This window comes from Lampris incognitus, chromosome 21 (genome assembly GCF_029633865.1).
Source record: "Lampris incognitus isolate fLamInc1 chromosome 21, fLamInc1.hap2, whole genome shotgun sequence".
NCBI classification, from domain to species: domain Eukaryota; kingdom Metazoa; phylum Chordata; class Actinopteri; order Lampriformes; family Lampridae; genus Lampris; species Lampris incognitus.
Window position 1 is genome coordinate 16,330,943 of NC_079231.1, and position 14,560 is coordinate 16,345,502.

Consider the following 14,560-nt stretch of genomic DNA (forward strand, 5'->3'; position numbering starts at 1 on the left):
TCCCGCGCTTTCGCAACCCCACCCGCCGTCCAGTAGGAGCAGCGGGTTCCCTTCGGCGTACCGATCCTTTCCAATGAGACGCGAGCGGCCGTGTGAGCCAATCGGCTGCGTTTACTGCATAACGCGGAGCCAATCGGCGGAGAGTAGGCCGGATGAGCTGAACCAATCGGATCGTGGTTTCATTGTCTATCCCAAACTCAGGGGTCGGCGAAACGCGGCGTCTGCCGGGCTCGTCACACGACTTCTCCGCTGGGTTGTCCTTTCTCCGGATCTCACTGCAATGGCGGAGCAGCAGCAGTTCTACCTCTTGCTGAGCAACTTGATGAGCCCTGACAACGGCGTCAGGAAACAAGCGGAGGTGAGGCACAACCGCCGCTATTTTCCCAGTTGACAAGCCGAGCCGGTTAGCCAAGTTAGCCCGCCGGTAGCCCGCCGGCTACCAAGCCCCCCCCTCGGTAGCGCACGTGTGAAGATGAAAGCCGACACACGGAGAACTAGTCGGCTAACTATCGCCTGTTCACTCCTCCGCCCCTACTTGCGTTACGCACATACTGGAGTATAAATCTAGCCAGCTGTCGGACTCTTGAATGAAATGGTCCGAGTTTGTGAGTTAGCCAACGCTACCCGGCCTCAGAAACTCGTACCACAACTCAAGGTCCTGGGTGGAGGAGTCGGGGAACTACCCCATGAAGCTAGTCTCCCTCGCTAGCAAGCTAACGTGTAACCGCGGAGGATGTGACGTGTTGCGCTAAAGTGTTTGCTGTTAGCTAAAGACTTAAACGCGACTGTCAGAAACCGTCTTTTTAAACGTGGTTTATCGTACAACGCCAATCTGGGTAAAACCAAGGGACAAGAGTGGTTAGCGGACCATTTCATTCATCTATAGCAAGCTGAGTGCTCCCGATAAGGCCCAAAGTTGTTATTCCCTTATCGACTGGTCTAACTGGGCACGACTGTTTTTTTTTAATGCAGATTTCAATGTAACCCGTCGGACTTATTAGCTCAGTTTCACACACGTCATTATAAAGCCTCGTCTCTGGTCTACGCTTGGGTGCAGGCTCACAGGATTAGTCACTCCCAGAGGATTTGTATGGCCGGAGTCTAGCTGGCCTATTCACTTTTTTCCCACCGTGATTAGCCTCTTATCCGCGACACCGCATTGTTGCAAACGCTTCCTCATCAGTAGTAGACTTTTGGATGCGTACGTTGAGTCTTATCACCCTCCATCCCTGGCGAGTGGTCAGCGCTTTCCTTTTATAAAAATGTGACTGGGTGGCACGGCGGCTAAGCTCATCGGAATCCATCCTTTAGACACAGACGCATAGACTCATCCACACATTTCTCGTACTGCTGGAAACGGCCCATGTCATAGCTGGCCTGCTTTAGCCATCAATCCAGGCATACATGACGTTTACTATTCCCTGCCTTGTTTACACAGCGATCCTGGTTTTTAACCAAATATTTATAGAGCCTCAGATGGTTGGTTGCACCTCTAAGATATTGCGATGAGGACAGCAAGACATAACCTGCTGTATCCCAGCAGCAATTTTGGTCCACAGCTTTGAGCTCATCTGGACATAAGGGAACCTGAAGTGGATGAAAAAGTATCTACTAAAGACACCCGCAGCTCCGTCATAAAATGCAACATCGAATCCATTCGTTCCATCCATTCCCCTACCAGCACACACTCAGAAGTCCCTCCCAAGTCCTTTGCTAGAGCAAGAGAGATTCCACCATTCCGAGGATCCCATCTCAAATTGCTAGCACAGCTGAGGAACCAGTTGAATGTAAAGCATGAGGGTTGCGCAAGACCTATTTAGTGGCACCATTGACGACATAAGGGCTCCCTTTTATAATGCTGTGAAGAGGAATGGGTGGTTTTCCTGACTTTTTTTTTTTAATTATCATCATCTCATGTATATTTTCATGATTGTGTGGCTCCTGTAGTTGAAAAGCTGATTCATGGAACTGATACTGCTGTGCCTTGTGTTTCTATTCCCATTGGAGTTGGAGATGCATAACTAAATATTGTTGCCTTTTGCCTCACTGTTGTATCTTAATTTCTGTGGCAGGAAGCCTATGATTCAATCCCTGGTCAGGACAAGATCACCTTCTTGCTACAGGCCATCAGAGATGCATCTGCCACTGAGGAGGTGGGTAGACTCAACAACAATGGGTATATTATGTTGCAAACCAATATCCAGATTACAGGGAGTAATCAAATTGAGGCAATATTTTGATTGAAGCATTTATATGGTTCAAAATACTGCAGCTTCTCTAATGCCTGGTTACACAAGAATTCTTTAGTCATCGGTTTAAGGTTTGCAGAATTTACCTAATTATCAGTCTGTGACTGTCCTCAGGCAAGCATGTCTACTCATTTTCCACACTTCCCTTTGCCTTTTTTAGCTCTTGAGTTATTGCAGAACACCATAACAGTAGTGTTCAGTATTTGTTCCCCTGCCCCAAGTGTTGGCTATTAACTGTTTTCTGTTGTGTTATGCTTATTCCAAAAAGATAATGAGATGAAAGAGTATACATGGCTGTTTCGAGAGGCAAAGTAATGCCTTTATGGGTTTGTGATCAGATTAGTCTGCAAGTAAACATACCTAGTGGCCCTTCTCTTCACCATAAGATATGTATATCTAGCCTCTATCAATGAAAATTACACAACTTTAGTGTTGAAAATATTGATATGGTTGAGATACTTTGTCTGTTTTCTATGGATAAAATTAAGCAGTATTATACTGGCACGTTTTGGGTCCCTGCCATTGCAATGCATCTGCTCCTACATATGGAGCTTTGGTGTGAGTCATAGTTGTGGCATTTTGGCAGGTCATGTTTACTCTGGGTTCACAAGCTGTTTGCTCCTCTCATACCTCCTCTCCCTTTCTCCATCGCAAGTCTGTTTTGTTTTTGTTTTGTTTTTTTGTTTGTTTTTTTTAAGAGCCTGGAAAAAGGAACAGGCTGAGATGTGCCTGGTCCTAGAAGAGTGTGACTGCCTTTTTTGAGATGCCAAAGTTTTTGTTGAAGCACATTTTTAATTATGACTTCACAAGCAGTACAAATTTGCTAGGGATATGGCTGGACAGTCCATATATGCCACATTGACATCAAAAAAGTACATTTCATATTATGACGTTGTAGTTTCTATTCAGCTTTAGGTTCGGTCCACAAAGTAGTGATACTGAAATGTTCTGAGGTAAAACTATCATTGGCAGATTGCAAATGTGCTTTTACAGGACATTATAGTCATCTAGCCGACGCTTTTATCCAAAGCAACTTACAATAAGTGCATTTAACGTAGGAAATCAGGAGAACTACTAGTCATCAGAGGTCATAAGTGCATCTTCTCTCTAAACAAGCATCCAAGAGCAAAACCAGTGTTGAAGTAAAAGCGCAGGAAAGAGATTTTTTTTTTTAAATGAGTGAATACAATAAGTGCTAAGAGCAAGTTACGGTAGTAGTTCTTGAAGTAACAGGGTAGTAGTTCTTGACTACTTTTAGCTACTAATAATTCTTTTAACTACTAATAATGGCAAAATATTTAAAATAAATGCTAGTATTTGCTAAAGCGGGCTAATCTGTCATGTTCAACTTGGTCATTGAACAAATGATGATCAAATGTGACCCTCCAAAGGAATCTGAATGGAAGCTTGTGTAATTAATAGAAGCTGTGACCCATGTTGAACCATAATGTTTAACGGTCTCTACTCTTGACAGGTTAAGCAGATGGCGGCCGTGCTGTTACGGCGGTTGCTGTCGTCTTCCTTTGAGGAGATCTATCCAGGCCTGACTGTGGAGATGCAGACAGTCATCAAGACAGAGCTGCTATCCAGCATCCAACAGGAGACCTCACCCAACATCCGCAAGAAGGTCTGTGATATCGCTGCTGAGCTCTCACGTAACCTCATTGGTAAGGCTTTTTCTTTTTTAAGGCAAATGCATAGTCCTAAACATTTAACTGTCCACACAAATGTGTATTTATACCCAGACAATAATAAATTAGTAAACTTATTAAGCAAACTCTAAAAATGTGTGTGTTTTTGAGAACTTTACAATAAACATAATGACCACATTGAAGGTGAGCCTGATTCTCATTGAAATATTTCAACCATACCCTCATCCCCCATCTATCAACAACAGGTGGCATAAGTAATTTAGCAAAGATTTGACTCCTATAGTACTTTGTCTTTAATTTTTCTCAAGATGATGACGGAAACAACCAGTGGCCAGAGCTGCTCAAGTTCCTGTTTGACTCTGTCAATTCTCAGAGTGTCAGCCTGCGAGAAGCTGCCCTGCATATATTCTGGTGAGATCCCACTCTGTCCCTGTCCATACAACTTTATCTCGCTTATATGTGCACTTTGCGATGACAATATAACTATTATTTGAACTCAATTAGTCAAGCTTTGCCAGGTACAGGAGCTCAGACATTCACAGCTTGATTGGACTGACTGACATACACATGTGTTTGTGCACCACATTTTCTTAGGAACTTCCCGGGGATATTTGGCAATCAGCAGCAGCATTATATGGAGGTTATCAAGCGCATGCTGGCACAGTGCATGCAGGACCAGGAGAACCCACAGGTAGGATCTCTTATTGTTTTGCTAATGGGATAACTAATTGACATAAAATCATAACTGTCAGTCTCTGTTGTCCTACATGCACATGTCAGTGATGATGGACTGGTCAGAGAAGTTTGACCTCTTGTACAACTGGGTAAAAGAGGGAGTTAATTGTTGTAACAAAGATTATTTCTATATTTATTTTAATGTCATCCAAACCCTTCAGATTCGTACCCTGGCAGCACGTGCTGCAGCCTCCTTTGTTTTGTCCAACGAGAGCAACACAGCCCTGCTGAAACACTTCTCTGATCTGCTACCAGGCATTCTGCAGGTGAGAGCACCCTAGTCATCCTTAATCCTCAATAAGTCAATTCAAAAACATCGAAACCCATTTTATTGGGTGTGCCTTTTGGTTTGTGTTAATTGGTCATTCATGTGTGACACCATAGCTGTTTATTCTGAAACCTGAGGAAAATCGGTGTCCAAAACGAGTGATACCTGTCCCTACATGCAGGCAGTGAATGAGTCTTGCTACCAGGGAGATGACTCGGTGCTCAAGTCTTTGGTGGAGATAGCTGACACTGCACCCAAATATTTGAGACCCCACCTAGAGCCTACTTTACAGCTCAGTCTTAAGGTAAGTGTGGACCAGCTGTCATACCATATTCTCCATGTTTAATAGGGAGTCTGCAACGTCACGCCCTAAGCCTTACATTACAAGAGCTTTGAAGTAAACCAGTGACTTGCCCAACTTAAAATGGGCATTTTATCTGACTTTTATTTGGATGTGATTTGTCAACATCCAATTTTACACCTGTTTTCCAAAATCAGTCTCTGGTTGCAGGGTAGAGCTCGTATTGCACTCCACCAGTGCTTTTCCCTTCATCAGTGTAGTCTATTTTTGTCTGTAACGAGTACAAAGATGACATTGTGCCTGTTTCCACTTGTTCATAGCCAATTTGCAGCCACAATATTCCTCAAAACAACTCCCAGGGTTTAAACCGTCTAGCACTAGTATGTCTCTGGTGCATATACACATGGATTTTTATTTGCTGTCTGATCAGTCAAAATGCATTTTAATTCCAGGTGTAAATGGATGTGATATGGTTTTCTTTTTCAGTTGTGTGCAGACACCAACTTGACCAATATGCAGAGGCAGCTGGCACTGGAGGTCATTGTCACCCTCTCAGAGACTGCAGCAGCCATGCTGAGGAAACACACAGCCATCGTGGCTCAGAGCGGTGAGGGAGAGCAAGCCCAGTGGCAATCGCCACCAAAGCATATATCCATGACTGTCCACATGTATATTGGAAACGAAATGCTTTTTTTTTTTAATGTAAAAATAACTGAGTCCAGATTTATTTATTTAATGGTATGTTGATTTTTTTTTCTTTTGTGTGTGTATGTATGTATGTATGTATGTATATATATATATACTTTGAACCCATTAACTTTAAGATGCAACTGTTTATATGTGTCCCAATATTTGTTTCTGCTCAGTGCCCCAGATGTTGGCCATGATGGTGGACCTGGAAGAGGATGAGGAGTGGGCCATGGCCGATGAGCTGGAGGATGATGACTTCGACAGGTGCGACCCACACTTATTTTTGTTCATTGCTTTTTAGCAGCATTGTGTAGTTGTTTGATTAGGAACGTATGCAGCTTTTTTCCAAGTACATGATTTTTGAAGAAGAAAAAAACCTCTTGTCAGCATTTGCAGAGTCTGTTTCTTTTTGAGACCAAATTACCTCCATGTTCCACCAGTAATGCTGTGGCTGGAGAGAGTGCCCTGGACAGAATTGCCTGTGGGCTGGGAGGCAAGATCGTGCTGCCAATGATCAAGCAGCACATCATGCAGATGCTACAGAACCGTAAGTATACACCCACAGTTTATTCCTCCAAATATTATGAATGTTGAAGAATCCTGAGAGAACGCGCTGCACTTAAACCAGTCCATCTCTTTAGGGGAGGAAATGTGTGTATGCACAGGGGGTCAAGGAAACAAAATTTGATAGCAGGACTCTGAGGTTAAAATGTGTTCAGAGAGGCTTGTGAAAACAAATTGTGAAAAATGCTTAATGGATTAATAAATTACATTTATATAGAGCTGTATCTAGACACCCAAAGAACTTCAACGTGACGGGAGGAAACTCACCTCAACCACCACCAATATGTAGCACCCACCTGGGTGATGCACAGCAGCCATTTTGCGCCAGAACACTCAACGCACATCAGCTTTAGGTGGAGAGGGAGGAATCATTGAGCGAATTACACCGGGGGGGTGATCAGGTGGCCAGAATACAATGAATTCAAGTACAGTTTAATATTAATAATAACTTGGTTTTCAGCCCAGCACAAGTCCCACTCCTACAGATCATACTATTGGCTTGTAGTTTTGTCGTGACATGTGCTTTGGTAAGCCTCACAGCTATTAAATGGTTTGATTCATCTGAAAGTCCATATTCAGTTGGACCCAATTCATAGTAGTGCTTCACATCTGCAGTTTATCAGACATTTTCTCCTTTTGTAAAAAAGAATAAAATCTACTTTTGAGAATAGATTTCATGGGTGTCCGGGTAGTGGTCTAGTCCGTTGCGTACCAACACAGGGATCCCAGTTCGAATCCCTGTGTGCTTCTGGCTTGGTCAGGCATCCCTACAGACACAATTGGCCGTGTCTGCGGGTGGGAAGCCAGATGTGGGTATTTGTCCTGGTTGCTGCACTAGCCTCTCCTCTGGTCGGTCAGGGCACCTGTTCGGGTGGGAGGGGGAACTGGGGGGAATAACGTGATCCTCACTTGCGCTACGTCCCCCTAGCGAAACTCCTCACTGTCAGGTGAAAAGAAGCGTCTGGCATCTCTACATGTACCAGAGGAAGCATGTGGTAGTCTGCAGCCCTCCCCGGATCAGCAGAGGTGATGGAGCAGCGACCGGGAAGGCTCGGAAGAGTGGGGTAATTGGCCGGATACAATTGGGGAGAAAGGGGGGGGGGTCCCCAAAAAAAGATTTCGTATTTATCTTAACCACCAGCAACATGTATAGTTGTGGACTACATGAAGTTGGGCTATTTGCTAGTTAACGTTTTGATGGGGCTTCTGTAATATGCTGTAATGCAGTGTAAACACTATAAACTGTATTTCATTTACCCCTAGCTGACTGGAAGTATCGCCACGCCGGTTTAATGGCTCTGTCTGCCATTGGTGAGGGCTGCCACCAGCAGATGGAAGCTATTCTCAATGAGATAGTCAGCTTTGTCCTCCTCTTCTGCTCTGACCCTGTAAGACAAACATCACATTGCGGTTCAAATATCATAATGTTGTATTATTGTGGGTTTTTGTGTAATTGTGTTATGTGGGAATGCATTTCAAAATCACTTGGAGAAATACTTTGGATTTTGGTTCCATTTGTTTCCCTGTAAGATGTTTTCACATTTATACATATTGAATCATTAATTTGTGAAATGTTCTCCAGCTTGCAAAAATATTCATAATGCAAAAACATCACTACATATACACATACTACAAAGTTGAGCTAGTGTTTTACTCTAGTTTAAACTTGACCTGTCTTTGCCTGCCCTCAGCATCCCAGAGTGCGTTACGCTGCCTGCAATGCCATTGGACAGATGGCCACAGATTTCGCACCCACCTTCCAAAAGAAGTTCCATGATAAGGTATCTTTAACTGTCATGTAAAGCTATGAAAGTGGGTTCATTATTAACTAAAGAAAGATTAAGTTGATCAGGTTCATTACAACACTGTTTGAGACTCAGATCAGGGATGACATAGAACTGAATGATACAATCTAAAATCCCGCTGTAGCTGGTAAAGTGGGTGACTTCAGTGGGTTCCTCATTGCCCCCAACACATTGAAGATCACAGAAAGTTGAATCAGTTCATCTCGACACAACGTTTATTGAGAGAGAAGCGTTTCATTACTCACCCACCCTTATAAACAATACAGTCGCGTAATGACCGAAAGTGTTCGGTTTCACAGGCAAATTGCCATGAACATTAACTAGTTTCCGTGGCAATGTGTACTATTCAGAGGATTTGAGAATGGTTGTAATGACAGCTTTGTAAGAATGCGACAGATGTACTCTTACCCCCCACTCGGTTCAACTGATTCAGCTTTGTGATTTTCTTATCTGGATTATTGAGCGTGCATAAAGACACACATAGGAGAGTTTAAAGCCCCATAATGGATTTTGTGATTTACTGAGAATTTATATCACTCGCAAGGCAATTGGTCAGTTAATGGCTGTTGGAAACCGGTTTTCTGGGGGAATAACATTTTACAAGTTACGTACGGTCATGAAAAGCTGGAAAAGGCTTGGAATTTTATAACGGGAATTTCCAGGCCTGGAGAAGATTTGGAAAAATAAACCCAGGCAGATTTGGAAAACTCATGGAAATTTGCTTCACAAAGTAACAAATATATGTGGTTCAGTTAAGATCGACTGAGAAGTATAATATGATTTCAGTTAAGATACTGTGGTAAATTTTGACATGGATTTTTATTGTATACACAGATGTTTCAAAATTTATCGTCATGAAAATTTGCCTCAAAGGCATGGAAATTTATTGGTAGAAATGTGAATTAACCCTGACTTTAAGACGGTCATGAAGCGTGGAATTTAAAAATGTGTCGTTTCATTTTGATCTACCAGAATTGCTGCCAAAAGCTCCCTTGGCAAAGCAGCCAAGTGTAGTTGTGTATTGTGATTTTTTTTTTTTTAATCAGTTTGCTTTATTCACTGTTTCCTCAGACTCTCATCAAATTATCATTAACTCAATTTTTATGACATGATTGTAAATCCTTGTCTCCCAGGTGATCTCTGCCCTGCTTCAGACCATGGAAGACCAGAGCAACCCCAGGGTGCAGGCGCATGCAGCTGCTGCCCTCATCAACTTCACAGAGGACTGTCCCAAATCGCTGCTCATCCCTTACCTAGACAGCCTGGTGCAGCATCTGCATGTCATTATGGTAGCCAAGCTTCAGGAGGTGGGTTGGAGCTCTGTATTTACGTAAGGCTATGTTTACGCAGCAGGTCTTGTTGCCCAGTTCCTTTTTTTTTCTTTCTTCTTCTTCCCCATAATCCTTTTTTCTTTTGGACTTCCTGTTAACATGTCCTTTTAAATGTGACCCATATCTGACTCCTGTGCATAAACGAAAAAATGTTTGGTTTGCACTTGAAACAACCTGCATGCGTAGGCTTACATGAGTTTTGTCACCAATGTGTGTATACCACATTACTAAAAATATGATGTGTAGCTTTTTGTTTTCCTGGTTACATGGTCATAATACTTATCCAATCTACCACACGAGCAAAAAATCTGAATTGAGTCACTTGTGCCAAGCGGTCTAAATGTATCCAAAGGGACTTTGCATCTCTCTTATGGGCAGGGACCTTTTTTGTTCTGTTCTTCCATAACTCTGGTACCTGAGGTCCATAGTACTGTTGATTTTCAGTTCTGCCAGGTAGTTTAATTTTGTTCACCTGCTCTAATAACTGAATACCTGACAGCATAGAAATCCAGCATTACTCAGGAACCACCGCAGCAGACTATTGACACATAGAAGTCTGACATCTCTCTCTCCTCACCCAGCTGATTCAGAGGGGCACCAAGCTCGTACTGGAGCAGGTGGTGACATCCATTGCCTCGGTGGCCGACACGGCCGAGGAGAAGTTTGTGCCCTACTATGACCTGTTCATGCCCTCACTGAAGCACATTGTGGAGAATGCCGTGCAGAAGGAGCTGCGCCTGCTTCGTGGCAAGACCATAGAATGTATCAGCCTCATTGGCCTGGCAGTGGGCAAGGAGAAGGTAAGCAGCACCACACCGCCTTCACCATGGCACACCTTTTGTGCAAAGGGTGAGCGATATGATCATTGGTTTTCAATTTTTGTCTTAATGGGAAGATTCTGATGATATAGCAGCTTACAGTCTACTTAGGGCTGTCACGACATTCGATTTTCACTACACGATTATTGTACTGTTTTCATTGTGTGTACCAACACCAATTTAACAGCCAGCCAAACTCCATCCATTAAATGCAGAAGAGTCAGGATTCATCTTAGTTTTCAGGTTCAGTAAGATGCCAGGATGCATTCATGAATTAAGAGTGAAACTGTAAAATAATGAAATGTATAAGCAATCCTATTCTGAATACTGTGCATTACAACATTACACTGAGGAAATATAACAAAATGTAAATAACTATCCAAATGTAAATAGTTCTCTTGTACATATTGAATAAACTCTAAATGTATGCATTTTTACAGATAAAGTGTGATTTGTTTTATAGCTAAGCAGTCACGAAATAAGAAACAAAGCATTTTCTCTTTAACAAGCATCCAAATGGCACAAGCTAGCTGCTACATAGCAAAGGAATAGGACAATTAGCAAACCGGGCTAATATGCTAATAGTTACAACATTCCCAAACATTAAAGCTCTTTACAAAGTTATAAATGCGTCATCATCACATATATTCCCTGGTATATGTTATTTCAATAGTATACAAAGATGAGTACTTACAGACGATGGTACTTCCTGCTTTGGAAATATTGCCGCTTTTATAGCGCCTAGCACTGCTAGGGGGAGCCAAATGCAAAAAAGCAAATAAAGGGATGGCCAGAATACTCCCAGCCTGACATCTGAAAGATGTAATAACTACTGTCCATTTTGATCTCTTAGACGGAAGAAGTATAATCTCATTCACTGGCCTAAGGTACTTTTTTGGGGGGGGGCAACCCCCCCCCTTCTTTTTTTTTCTCCCCAATTGTACTTTGCCAAGTACCCCATTCTTCCGAGCCGTCCCGGCTGCTACCCCACCCCCTCTGCCGATCCGGGGAGGGCTGCAGACTACCACATGTCTCCTCCAGTACATGTGGAGTCGCCAGCTGCTTCTTTTCACCTGACAATGAGGAGTTTCGCCAGGGGATGTAGCGTGTGGGAGGATCACCCTGTTCCCCCTCCCCACTGAACAGGCGCCCCTACAAACCAGAGGAGGCATTAGTGTAGGACCAGGACACCTACCCACATCACATCTGGCTTCCCACCCGCAGACACGGCCAATTGTGTCTGTAGGGACGCCCAACCAAGCTGGAGGTAACACGGGGATTCAAACCAGCGTTCCCCGTATTGGTAGGCAATGGAATAGACCACCACGCCACCCGGACACCAGCGTAAGGTACTTCTTACTTGGTCCTTTGGTGACCTATACTTCAATTTTACGTATCTTTCTATCTGCACTAGGAAAGACCTTGGAGACAAGCACCATGGGCCATTCATTCCAAACTGGCTGAGTGTCTCTCAGCAGTACAAGGGCTCCTTTTTGGATGTTAGTCTGAGATGCGTTCCATTTGCGATGGGTCTGCAGAGTGGGAAGGTATTCACATCTCCAGCAATGCCAAAAATTGTCAGCAAGACTCTGCACCTGTTTCCAATGTTGTCTAAACAGGTTAGTGTCTGAGAAGTTTCTTGGAGGAGGAGGGGCACCAACTTTTAGGGTGAGCAACATAGCTGGGGTGAGTATGAGAGGAGAGGCGAGTAAGTGCTTGCACCCTGTTATTGGGGAATCGAGGCCTTGGGCACTTAAAGGGGAGCGGGGCAGCCCAGCTGTTGTTTTCATCCCTGTAGATCTCTTTGTCCATGGTCTCCAGGAAGAACTCATCCTCATTGGAGAGAGCAACCTTGTTGTCATTCCTTGTACGCTTGAACCACCGAACAGCTGAGGTGATCATCTTCTCTGCCTGTTAAGCTGCTTTTAAGGATGCAAGGGATACTGTGCTTTTCATCTTTGATGCTTAGCCTCTTTTTCAGGTGAATGTGGTTTTGACATGGAGTAAAGAATTAAGGCCTGCCATTTTCTAGCACGTTTGTCTTGCAGCTGTGCACACTTGGTTTGTGTGAATTCCCCAAACAAACATCACCCCCCAGGACCCATTCTAGATCCCGCTTGAGAGCAAACGGGGAATCGTGGGGCCCATTTTTCTGGCGTCTCACCTTCTGAATCCTCAGGATGTCGCGGCCCAGCAGGAGGAGGATCTAGGCATTTGGGTCCAATTCTGGGATCTCAGAGGCGATAGACTTCAGGTGAGGATATTTCTGAGCCACCTCTGGCGTAGGTATCTCAGTTCTGCCATCTGGTGTTTCACTGCATTCAAGCAGAATTGGGAGTGTCAAACTAATGCCGCCATATACAGGCTCTATCTGGAAGCCGTCAGCTCTTTTCCCAGAAGTTTCGATAACACTGGCACAGGTTTTCAGCAAGTATGGAGATGCATGGCTATTTATGTCAAAGTGCTCCAAAAACTCTGGCTTCGCTAATGACCTATTGCTCTGGTTGTCGAGCATTGCATACATCTTCACGGTGACCTTGGGCTTACCTGCTGGATACACTTGGACCAAGTATATTTTCGAGCAAGACCTGGAAGACCTTTGCTGCAGATTTCAGTGCATGCACTATTTACCGGAGGTGCTGAAGATGGGGTGGGGGTGGTTGTCTTCCTCCCCGTCATGCTCTGAAGAAGGGCTGGAGGCGTTTGAAGCCCAGGGCAGTGGACCTGGGTGGAGTGCAGTGATGTGGTCTTGGCTGTCATACTCTGTGCACTTGACTGGGGCTTTGCAATTGTGTGCAAGGTTAGAACAGGTTGCACAGCATTGGAAGCAGATGCCATGGTCCTTCAGGTAAGTTTTACGCTCCTCTAACATCTCCATTCTGAAGCCACGACACTTCCTCAATGGATGAGGTTCATTGAGGATTGGGCAGTTTTTACTAAGATCATCCTTGCTGATGGCTAAATCTGTGCTGGGGGAGGCCTTGGGGGTTATCTCCATTTTGTGGACAGAGATGGGCATTCTCTGATGGCTGTGTTTGGATGTGGGTTCCTCACCTTTTGGATAGTTGTTGCTTGGAATGGCAAAACTTGGGTCATTTCTGGCCTTTGCCTCATAACAGATGAAATTAGTGAAATACCAGAATGGAGGGAAGGAGGTATTGTTTTCCTATTTGTATTTCATGCCACGAGAGATCCACTTTTCTTGCAGATAGTGGGGCAGTTTTTCCACTATAGGGTTGATACCTCTGGCAGTGTCCGAATACGCTACGCCAGTTAGGTAGCCATCTTCTTTCGCAGCCTGGAGTTCCATTAGGAGCTCTCCCAGTTCCTTTAACTTGACAGAGTCTTTTTAAAAAGATTTAAGGGAAGCTTTGTAGTTTTTTGAAAAGAGCATTCTCAATAATCTGAGACGCCATAACACTCAACCTTTTCCAGGCCATGTCTAGCGCTATACTAGGGTCACTCACATGAACTGACAGCAACCTTTTCACGTACTCAGAAGTTTCTTTGCCTAGCCTTGGTGAGTAAGTCGAGCTCTTCACTAGCTATAAGGTCCAACCCCTGAATGGCACCAACAAAGGCTGACCTCAATGCTCTAAAGGTCTCAGGACAGTCATCGAACTGCACAAGACTTGTATTTATTTACAAGTTCGCGGCGTGCCAGGTATTTAGCAAAGTCCAACATACCTGGAGCTTCTGGCTGCTGAAGTGGTGTTGCATATACTCTCACCTGGGGGTGCTCTCTGCCAAGGGTAAAACAAATGAGGACTGGAGGCTCCTAACTTTCCCTCACTTTGCTGTGACGAATCATGCAGCTGGGATGATTTATCAGTGGAAGTATATTGTTTGCGATCGGTTATGGTGCCGTAACATAGTCCCTTGTGCACTCAGCTTTGCTCCGTAGTGATACTGGTCGGCTTGCCGCTTTGGAAATATCTTCCTTCATCCCTGCCACTGTCGTCTCTAATACTTCTGCCTGAGCTAGAGCAGCAGCTACTTCCTTTTTGTGATGTATAACCTCGAAATCTGCCTCCAGTTTGGCTTTGTCTAGCTGGTGGGTCATCTCTAATCTGATTTTGTCTGACTTAATTGCATTCTTTCTTTGTAAACAATACACGCACCCATGCAGCTTCAGCGTGTGCTCGCG

At 44.1% G+C, this 14,560-nt stretch overlaps 1 protein-coding gene across 2 annotated transcripts in view; it reads left to right on the forward strand.

Annotated features, from left to right (window-relative positions):
- Nucleotides 1-230: 230 nt before the first annotated feature.
- Nucleotides 231-14,560, forward strand: part of kpnb3 (karyopherin (importin) beta 3) — a 28,178-nt gene continuing 13,848 nt past the window's right edge. Inside the window, exons 1-14 of one of the 2 annotated variants that reach the window (XM_056300944.1) lie at nt 231-358; nt 2,073-2,153; nt 3,724-3,916; nt 4,210-4,312; nt 4,496-4,592; nt 4,798-4,902; nt 5,086-5,208; nt 5,692-5,812; nt 6,072-6,159; nt 6,336-6,442; nt 7,723-7,847; nt 8,151-8,240; nt 9,398-9,571; nt 10,177-10,395. In XM_056300944.1, the coding sequence (XP_056156919.1) occupies nt 281-358; nt 2,073-2,153; nt 3,724-3,916; nt 4,210-4,312; nt 4,496-4,592; nt 4,798-4,902; nt 5,086-5,208; nt 5,692-5,812; nt 6,072-6,159; nt 6,336-6,442; nt 7,723-7,847; nt 8,151-8,240; nt 9,398-9,571; nt 10,177-10,395 (1,704 nt within the window). In that variant the 5' untranslated portion in view covers nt 231-280. Of the gene's footprint in view, nt 359-2,072; nt 2,154-3,723; nt 3,917-4,209; nt 4,313-4,495; nt 4,593-4,797; nt 4,903-5,020; nt 5,209-5,691; nt 5,813-6,071; nt 6,160-6,335; nt 6,443-7,722; nt 7,848-8,150; nt 8,241-9,397; nt 9,572-10,176; nt 10,396-14,560 lie in introns of those variants that run through there. The other variant, XM_056300945.1, reaches the window with a different exon arrangement.